The sequence below is a fragment of the Theobroma umbraticum genome, unplaced genomic scaffold (assembly GCF_002168275.2).
Source record: "Theobroma umbraticum cultivar Fairchild unplaced genomic scaffold, ASM216827v3 scaffold_44.0, whole genome shotgun sequence".
Lineage (NCBI taxonomy): Eukaryota > Viridiplantae > Streptophyta > Magnoliopsida > Malvales > Malvaceae > Theobroma > Theobroma umbraticum.
The window spans coordinates 10172322-10183052 of NW_018397255.1; the positions used below are offsets into that span (position 1 = coordinate 10172322).

Here is a 10731-nt window from a genome sequence, read left to right on the forward strand (position 1 = left end):
TTTATATCTTAATTGTGTTGATATAATTAAGATGCAAAATATGATAAAATTAAATTTAAATTTATTTAATTTTGTATCTTTTAATATTATGTTATCATGATGTGTCTAAAATTATAATATCTAATTTTAAGGTTCCGGCCATGGGCAGGACTAGCCGCAAGACACTTTTTTATTCGGCCATAGTCGGAAACCACCTTGGCTGTTTTTTTTTTAACAAAAAATTTAGTGGGCAATTGGGTTCAATAAGCAAAAAGGGAACCGCCTCAAGAAGTCAAAATAAGGAAAGAATATCCAAGAAGCAACCAATAACAGCGCCTCAAGACAAAAGAAACACAGATACTCGAGTGTTACGTACCGTACTCAATTATTTTCCCATAGCTCTCCTCCTCTTCCTTTCCCGACTGTTTTTTTTTTTATTAGACATTAACAACCTGAAACGCTATTTCCCCACTCTACTACCACAATTTAGCTAACCGACTTTGGCTTCCTGGCTGCAATTACGATAACCGGCGTGATCTACGGTTCTGATCGACTCGCAAACTCACGCTCTTTCCACGTGATCTATGGTTAGGGTTTCTTGATGGTCTCTTCGACACTTGCATAGGTAACTCTTTCTTTTTTACTGTATTTAGCTGGTTCAGTTTTTATTTCTGGAGTGAATTGAATTGAATTTACCGTTTTCCGACGTATTTCTAGAAATTATGGCTCTTTATGTATTTGTACTCTGTTTGGCTGCTGAGAAATTCGAAGAAAAAGAGCTATAGAGTTTGGAAAACCATGGTCTTCGAATTTCTCATAATTGAAATATTATAAATTTCATTGTTTAAAAGTGAGAGATGTTCTAGGTGATTTGATAGCTGTCTTGTGTTAGTTTAAGTTTAAAGAAATAAACGAACTTTACGAATTCTCTTAATTCTTATATTAAATTAACCTCATAAATTTCATTGTTGTTTTCATAATTGAATTAGGATTCGCTTGCTTTGGCGTTTTGGAAGCATTTCCGTCATGCTCAACATAAGCATACAAAAAGAGAGAGAGAGAGAGAGAGAGAGAGTGCTTTTGAATTGCATAATTTTGCGGGGAAGGTTTTAGTAGTTAATTCTGAAACTTATTGTCAAACAAGCTAGACATGACCTGGTGCAATAAGATATGATTATTCTCAAATTTCTGGGCAAATTACTCTACCAACGGCCAAGATGCATAGCTGGCTGATCTACTTCAGCTGGTTCCTTCTGGAATTATCTAATTGCCATTTAATCATGTACATATTATTGATTTATTGTTTTAGTGTATATTAGGTATTTTTTCAAATGCCTTTTTAGGTTGGGGCTAGCAACATGGGCTTATCTTAATGGTAACTTGGCTTTGCTGAAATACCGATAACTGAAAACAGGTTTTTTACTTCAGATGGTTTCTTCAGGGAAGTGTATAACAGATGAAGTTGGTAGAGATAAATTACAAAGCCCAGATGCTGGAAATCATGGATTGCAACAAATCTCTGATAGTAAAGTTCATTTACCACAATCCAATCAAGGGGGAGGAACTCCCTCAATTAAATCAGAGAAAGCTCCGCTTACTGATTCTGGGGTCCAGACCTCAAAATCAGAGCGAGGAAATGTTTCCTCTATGATATCCAACAAAACTTCGGTTACTCCAGATATGACTCCCTCTCCATTACCTGGTACAGAAGGGAGCACTCCTATAATACGTGAGAAAGCATCAGAGGATGGGTATAACTGGCGTAAATATGGTCAAAAACTTGTTAAAGGAAATGAATTTGTTCGAAGTTATTACAAATGTACACATCCAAACTGCCTTGTGAAAAAGCAATTGGAACGTTCACATGATGGGAAAATGGTGGACACTGTTTATTTTGGTCGGCATGATCATCCAAAGCCACTGAACCTTCCCCTAGCTGTTGGCGTTGTTGTCTCTGTTGTTGAAGAGAAAACTTATAATGCTTCTCCAACTGTTGTCAAAGGTAAGAAAGCATATTAAGCATTTGCAACTAATCTAATCTAATTAAGTATAAATTGCCTGATTTATTACCTGACTTCATATTTGAAGACAAGTCATCAGATGCACGTAGCCAAACACCTCGCCAAATAGAGCCACAAGATGATTTTCAGCCTTTAGCTATTGCTGCCGGTGAAAATGTGAAAGGTGCTCCTTCAAAATCAATCAGGATACAAAATGTTGCTGATAGTGATGATGATCATGTGATCTCAAAACGAAGGTACGTTAGTTTATTTCTGGTGTGTTTATTCCTTTTAACCTTTATGTAACAGTCATCAACTGAACAGGAAGAAAGAAAATAGTAATGCTGATGCATCTCCAGTGGAGAAGCAAACCACTGAATCACGTATGGTTGTTAAGACTCTGAGTGAGGTTGACATTGTAAATGATGGGTACCGCTGGCGCAAATATGGGCAGAAATTAGTTAAAGGCAATCCTAATCCCAGGCATGTTTCAAGTTATTTTTGTCCATGCACATTTCGAATACTTAAATTTGTCTAATTTACATTTTATCTTCATTCATTGGTTATGGAGATGATTACACTGTTACGCCAACTTTGGAAATCTCCTCATCATAAGGGGAGATGCGTCCTTATTTCTCCTGCCGAGATATCAGTTGATGCATATTCCTTGATGCTTTTTAACCTTTGAAAGTTTTCCTCCTTTCTTTACATGTATATAGATACTGCAGCTTTTGGATTTAAGTTGACTCTCAGCTCACATGTGATGTAGGAGTTACTACAGGTGCTCAAATCCTGGATGCCCAGTTAAGAAACATGTGGAGAGGGCTTCTCATGATGTAAAGTTGGTTATTACTACTTATGAGGGACGACATGACCATGATATTCCTCCAACTAGGAATGTTACTCACAATACAACTGGAGTAAATGTTCATTCAGCAGCTCATAATGATGAATCTGGCACCAAGGTAGAGAAAGTGAGCCTGCCTGCGTCGATATGGTTGTTCATCTTTAGTTCTGGACTCGAGAATAAATCAAGTGAGCAATTGAATGGTGAGTCTACACCTAAGTCAGAAGTAAGCGGTGCTGTTTGTGTTGATGTGGTCGATGCACCCATATCAGGTCCTGAAAGTGGGTCAAATGAGCAACGGCGTGGGGAAGGTGCAACCCAGTAAAGAAAGTAAGGGCGATGGCAATGATATGATTGTTCGTAATAAATCGATTTCTCAGAATACATCGAAGGAGCAACTGAGTAACAAATTAGAAACTAAATCAGAAAATGATACGGTTTGCATTGATAAGATGGTCCATATCACCCCGCATCCTGAGTGTAATTTTGATGAGCAACGAAATGCCTAGTGCAGAACCTGTCAAAGCTGAACTGGGATGAAGGTTTAGTTATGGTCCTAATGGCATTGTATTGAAATGGAACTGCTCGCGGTGCTGTTGGTTGGGTGTATCAATATTGGGCAAGCCATCCCCATGTGTAAAATTATTTCAACCGGTAAATAATGCGAGAGTAAACATGAAGTACTAGTATTTTATCCTACGGTAAGATCTGATATAAAAGAGGCGTCCCTGCTAATCTTTACCGAGAGCATTCTGGTAGTTTCGTACCCTCTTATTGGTTGGTTTACAGCCATCCGACTCCCTACGACGGAAAAATCGTTTTATCTTGGGAATGGCCAAATCATCTATCTCCGTCAAAACATGGCACTCATTCAGAACAAGAAATTGCATATCAACTCCTTCTACTACAGTTGCGGCGGCGCCCGCCGCCGGGGCTCGCTGCGGCGGCGGGGCCGCGCGCGCCGCGCTCGGGCGCCGGGGCGGGCTCCGGCCCTCGGGGCGCGGGCCGCGGCGGGCGGGGCGGGCGCCGCCCGGGGGCGCGCGGCGGCGCTCTGCGGCCGGGCCCGCGGGCCGGTGCCGGGGGCCGGTGCGCGGCCGCGCGCTGGGCGCGCGGCCGGCCGGCGGGCCGGGCGGGGGGGGGCGGCTGCGGGGCCCGCGGCGCGTGGGCGCTGGCCCGGGCGCCGGCCGGCGCCGCGCCCCCGTGCGCGCTCGCGCGCGCCGGCCCCGTGGCTGCCGTCGCGCGCCGGCTCGCCCACGTCGGCTGCGCTGGCCCCTCGGTCGGCGCGCGGCGGCGGCCGGCCGCCTCGGGCGCGGCCTGCGCGTGGGGGGCGTGCGGGCGTGGGGCCCCGGCGTCCGGCCGCGGGCCCGGGCCGCGCCGGGCGCGCGGCGTCGCGCCCCCCTGGTCCGGCGCCGGGGGGGTCGGGGGCGCGCCCGGGCGCGCCCGCGGCCGGGGCGGGCGGGGCCGCGCGGCGCGGCCGCGGCCGCGCAAGCCGCGGGCGCGGCGCGCGGGCGGGGCTGGGGGCCGGGTGGCCCTGGCGCCGGCGCGGGAAGGCCGGTCGCGCGGCCGCGGGCGGGGGCCGGAGGCCGCTCCTTCTGGCCGCCGGCCGGCCAGCGCGCGCGGGCGGGGGCGGCCGCGCGGGCTGGCCGCGGGCCGGGGCTCCGCGCTTGGCGCGCGCCGGTCGCTCGGCGGGCGCCGACGGCGGCGGCCTTGCGGACCGCGCAGCGGGGCGCCCTGCCCGGCGGCCGGTCCGGGGCCGGGGCTCGCCGCGGCCGCCGCGGCGCGGCGGCCCGCCGGTTCTCTGATCTGGGCGGCCGCGGCGTCGGGTGCCGGCCCTCGCCGCGTGGGCGTCCCGCCGCGGCGGCCGCCCGGAGCGGGCCGCGGGGCGCGGCCGGCGCGCCGGGCGCTGCGGGGCGGCGGGCGCGCGCCGGTCCGCGGCCAGGCCGCCGTGTCCACGGCTACCGGCCGCTGGGGGCGGCCGCGGCGCGCCGGCGGCCGCCCGCGATGCGCCGGGCGCGCGGCGCGCCGGGTGGCCGCCGCCCGCACCCCAGCGCGCGTGCATACGTCTCTCTTTCCAGCCCGCATACAGAAGTGCAACAGCGAAACGACATGACTGAGCAAAAGCTGGCCAGCTTTTGATTCATCAAGAGTTAACACAGTTCAATGAACACCACTGCTATTGGCCTTGGCAGCCAAGAGAAAAATACACTAAGACTATTACCTACCAAAGCTCAGTGCCCAGGCCCTGAAAGAAACTAATTTCTAAATTCCCGCATGCCAGAGGCCTTGATCAGATGGTAGAGAACAGGGTTAACTAGGGATTCTAAGTTAAGAGTCCACTCATTCCCATGTGTGAGTACAAGATTGAACGAGAATAAAAATTATTATGTTGTATCACTCCATGCCCACAAGAAGCAACCAAATCCCATTCGATCCAACCAAGATATAAAGCCCCGTCTCTCTCTTCAAGTCTATATTTATCACAGTAGTTCTCAAGCAGTGTTTTTATGGTGGCATTAACCAAGGAACTTAAAGGATAAGGACAGAACCCTGCCATTCTGAACCTTGACCTCCACTTTCCCATGAGCTCATGTCGTTCCACTCTCTCAGGCCCCTCACAAGCTATGATGTTAACAACATCCCTTGCCAGGCAGTGCTGCTCAACATTGATCCTCTCTTTACGGTCCCGTGGGAGAGTCACGTCAATTGATTCGAACATGGCTGTGTAATAGATCAATGTCTCAAGGAACCTTGGGAAGAACGGAGCTGTATTCGTGTTAGATTCCTGCTCAACAAGGGTTACAACCTTTGGAGACAGGCTCTTAACCAGCCTCAACAGTCGGTCACGATGATTCTCAGTGCTGACACTCTCATCAGGCATGTGGTGAAGCATGAAAGCAAAATTTACTGCTAGAGCCTCTCCAGGTCGAACTCGAAGATGTTCCTGCTGAACCTCACAACCAGACATGGCAGCAGCATGGAACTCAAATGGCACTTTAAAATGCTCCGCAAGCTTAGACAGCCGCTTTCCCACAATGTTTAGGCCTCCTCCGCGGGCATAAGCAGATGTGGAATCATCGATGCCTGTTATGCAGATGTGGGGTGGCCCGCCAGGCCTAGCTGCAAATGCTTGAATGAGAGTGATCCACTGACTTCCCTGACCTATTTGGAAATCAATAATATGAACTCTATCTTCATCCTTCATGGCTTCTGCAATGGCTCCATTTGCAGACATGTAACCAAACTTGAAGTAGGGACAAACCTCATAAAGAATGTGCATGTAAGATAATAGATCAGCGCTAGCCGGTTCTTTGCATCTCAAAGCTTTGTAGATTGAGCTCCCTGAGGAGGCAAGTCGTGCCACAAGCCCTTCCAACATGTATGCTCCCAACCTCTGGATTGGCTCCCCAGAAACTGACACCATCCGACGCAATTCATCCATTAACCACTGTGCCATCATCAGGTCATTATCTGATACTGCTTTTGCACAGGACACAAGGACCTGCTTCAAGTCCCCTCTGGAGATTGCATCCATTACAAGACTCCAGCTGCCCATATTTGGTGATGTTGTGCTGTCAATAATATCAGAATCAGGCCCCAACATCGCAGTTTCCAACTCTCTCAGCTTATGCCTCAAATCACTTACATCATCAGTTATGCAGGAACCACTAATAGGAGAGCCATAGGTATTGTCAGGAGAGTGATGCAGGTCAGATGGATATGACTGAGATTCTTGCTGTGACATTGGGCTTCCATTGGGTGAGAAACTGACAGTTGATGAAGAGTTGTAGACAGTGTAACTTCCATTTGCAGAAGATGACTCCAAAGTGCAATAAAGTTCACAGGAATTCTTAACAGAGAAGTGGGATCCTTGGCTGCTGTCACTATAGCAGAAAGAGCGATCAATAGTTGGGAATTGAGGCAAGCAGTAGGGCTCAACTTCCTGCTTTACTTGATGGTACAATCTGCTGGCCATAACTGCACTTGTGTGTTGCAGGGATGCTTGCACTGATGGATAATTTACTTCAACAGTGTCTCCGTCCCTTTATAGAGGGCTTAGGAGATCAAAGGATTCAAGCCTGGCAAGAATATTGTTTTGAAACCGAAATGACAGTTCCTAACAGTCAGAATTTAAGATTTTGTTGCTGTATCCTGGTTCTAATTGCAGTAACTTAAGAAGCCTCGGACTCTCTTTGATAGGCTAAATGTTGCATACAAACATATCGGAGAGAAATCAACATCACCATGAGCCTTTGCCCCTGAGTATCCAGATTTTTCCCATCTCTGTCTCTCTATCTGCAAGATTTAATGGCAGCATCAAGGATACAACAGAAGGTCCAGGTACATCATGCCAACCACAATAATATTGACTGTCAATTTAAGGGAAAGCAAAGCAAACATTTTGTTTAAAATCAAAATATATTGTTAGCCCAGTGGGCAAGGAAACACTGAGATTCGTAAATATAGAGAATGCATCAGTTTATACAGACAACAAAAGAAAAAGAATCACAATCTGGAAGATTTATTTAACAAATAAAAATCTTTTGTTCCTTTTCCTCTCCCCAGAAATTTAAAGCAGAGAATGAGAAGTGATCCATAAAGGATCTCCTTTTCCCCCCATGGATTTGCTATGCAATTGACATCTTAGGACCTATACCAAGAAACGAAGAAACATTTCCTCGTGATGAGATTGATAAAAATGAGAGATGCAATATCATCGCTTAATACCACTTCAACAATAGGCTCCTAGACCTTTAACAAGAAGGATGCATAACAAAGTTGAATAACCCAACCTACTCTCGCTGCTACATTCCTTTACAAGTTGGTGCATGGGGGACCTTCCTACAAAACACATCTTTGACACAGAGGGAGACAAAAAAAGTATATTATTAGCTATTTAAAAAAGCATCTAGAAATATATGTATATATATATATATATATATCAACCATGACAGCTAAAACTTAAATTCCAGTCTGCCGATGATCGAGTTTTATTCCAATCAGAACTTCAACTTATAACTAGGCATTCTCTCTTATAGGCTAACTCTAACGACTGAGTTTGACATTTCATAAACAAATAAAACACATTTCTGCAGCAGATCATCACACATTAGGCATCCTGTTCTTGCAGAGTAGGAGAAGCTTGAACTTTAGAACTAAAAGACTAGTTTTTAACTAAACTAAAACCTTAAAACAGTGACAATATCGCTTACTTCTACATAAAAATATTAACTTTATTTTGCTTTCTTTAATTCTGTCATTGCCAACAAGACTTCTAACAAGTGTGAACCACCCAGTAAGCAATCAATTCCTTCTTGAAAAAAGAATCAAGCATCAACCATAAACATGGGAAAGTGACACTGAGACTCCCAATGAGAGCCATTTCAAGGGCAAAAAGAAAAAGAAAAGACCAAAACATTCAACATCACAGAGAGTAGAATCTTAGAGTAAAAACAACCAGAACTCCAAGCAAAACTGGAAATACTTGAAAACCATCTTACTTTTAGCTGATCCATCACCGACCCATTTTCACTAAACTCAATTCACTCACCATAATACTCACCTTTCCCCCAATAAAGAAACCAAAAACAAGTTTACTCACCAAAAGAAAAAATGAACCAATAAAAGACCAGAATTCAAAAAAGAAAAAGCAACAAGAAAAACAAATCTTAAACTCAATTTGAGAGAATAAATTCACTTCCACCGTCAAATCAACGGGTTTAACATACGCACCTTATTCTAAGGAATCCTCAGCTATGGTAAATATCACTTCAGAAAAACGCAGCTTTGAGTTTGGAGAGAGAGAGAGAGACAGAGACAGAGAGACAGAGGGAGTGAGAAATAAGACAGCAAAGTGCTTTATTTCTTTTCCGAAGAGCCACATGTGCGTTATAATAAAACTGATCAATCATTAAAAGCCCATTGATTGTGCCAAAACTACAGGATTACCATCAAAATAAAGAAAAATATGTTCTGAGTTGTCTTGCAAGTTACTTATACTATTATTGGACTTTTGAAATGACAATAATAGCCTTGTTAAATACACGTGGTCAATTGCATCATAAATCTATTATTTGCTAAATAATAAATATATTTATTTTGTTTTCTCAACCAATATTTACAGTTTTTTTTTTTTGAGGGCATGCCAATTATGTAAGGATGAGGTGGTTGAGTTGATTTTTAAATGGTTGGAGTCTTGGAGAAGAGAGTTTGCTTCCTTAGCGGAGGTGTTGGTACTGTTTTTAATTGCCCTTAATTACTTGATTTAAAGGCTAATGTGGCCTATAATTATGATTAAATTATCATTTTCCTTCATATAGTTAACTACTAGTACAGCTTCAAATTTTGAATAAGTATCTCATTGGTATCAACTGGATACGAGTTATATTAAGTAATTAATAAGCTCGCATTATAGTAATTTCATTCATGAAGCATAACATCAAGTTCAATTTGTATATTATTTTCATATGAAAAATATTCATGAAAATAAAATTGAGAAATATTTCCAACCAAATAAATTATTTAATGAAAGATCATAAAGTAGAAGAATAATTAGATATGAGTTGAACATAAAGATCTATATGATTTGAATATGAGAGTTACTAATGATGTGTGCATCAAATACATATATTTAATAAGAGATTAAATATCTAATTAGGTTAAGTTAGGCTTGATTTAAGATTGGTGTTTTTAGTTATTTTATTAATTTAGTTTAATCTATGTTTAAATATTTATTTTTAAGTTAATAATGTTAGTTTTATGTTGTTTATGTTTATTTTTATGTTTATGTAAGAGTAGGATTAAAAATAACTTTAATTGGTAAAGAAAGGTGCATAATGGACTGGTGCTTTATCTGCACATGGTTCTATTTTTTGAGTATAACTTTCGCTACATAAATCTAAATGATATGATTCATAGACCATTCAAAAATTAAGAGGTAGAGCTACAACTTTAATGTTTACCATTTCACCCAATTCTAATTAGAAAGTGATCGAAATCCTCATCAAAATAAAAGAACTACACTACAAAACTTTTGATTAGAGCCGTGCCACGGAAGAAATTTTTCAAAAATAAGCATCTTACTAGATTTTGGAAAGTAGGGCTTTCGAAAATTATTTAAAGGACCATTTTCAAAGGTTTCTAATCACACCAATCTTAAGAGTTAAAAAGAGTCTTAACTAAATTAGTTATTTTATTAATGCAGCACACAATTTTTTTAAAGAAAAAGAGTTAAAAACAAAACAAGAAAGTAAGATAATTTGAGAGAGAAGCAAGATCATAAAACTTCAACTATTAATTTTCTCTCTCTACTTTTATGTTTTTCTTAAATTCTTAACTTTGGCTAATTTTCTTTAAATGAAGTTTTTAGTAGATATTATGAGCTAAACTATTTTTCTAAGATTATGGTAGATTTTAACATGTAGTTTGAATATTTATTTCTCTTTTATTTACTATGAATGGTTTTAGTTTTATTTATTCAAATATGTTTTTAATGCTTTTAATTACTTGATCAACAATTAACTGATTTATAAATCTAATTGAAACTAGACAGATAGATTTTAAATAAAACTAAGATTTAAATAATGTATGTTCATATCACTTAAGTGATCTGATTGTGATTCGGGTAGATATACGTCAATTGTCAAACATAACCAAATTAAAACACTAGCTTAATGAACCTTATTTAATTGATTCCTATAGATATATAATCAGCCAATTAAGTTAGGTATTTGTGCAAACATTTTGATGGAGACTTGCATATAGTTTTAGATTCTAAGTTAATAAAACCATATATGAATATAAATTACAAGACAAGCTGATATCAAATAAAGTGTTGAATGAACCCATAATCTTAGGTTTTAGTCTATTACTTTTTCTCAAGTAAATTTTAAGTAGTGTTAATTAATT

At 42.4% G+C, this 10731-nt stretch overlaps 1 protein-coding gene and 1 pseudogene across 2 annotated transcripts; one reads left to right on the forward strand and one right to left on the reverse strand.

Moving 5' to 3' along the window:
* The first annotated feature begins 336 nt into the window (after positions 1-336).
* On the forward strand, positions 337-3634 carry ZAP1 (zinc-dependent activator protein-1). The gene is given in 7 exon segments (XM_021417997.2): positions 337-604; positions 1408-1981; positions 2068-2236; positions 2304-2462; positions 2749-3130; positions 3132-3326; positions 3328-3634. Coding segments are annotated over 6 exon segments (1518 nt in total). The 5' UTR covers positions 337-604; the 3' UTR covers positions 3367-3634.
* A 96-nt stretch (positions 3635-3730) lies between these two features.
* LOC110429187 (scarecrow-like protein 13 pseudogene) lies at positions 3731-9008 on the reverse strand (annotated as a pseudogene). The gene is made up of 3 exons (XR_016352321.1): positions 8557-9008; positions 5184-7193; positions 3731-4955 (listed from the first exon to the last, which is right to left on the reverse strand). The product of XR_016352321.1 is annotated as a scarecrow-like protein 13 pseudogene (transcript).
* Between the last annotated feature and the right edge of the window lie 1723 nt (positions 9009-10731).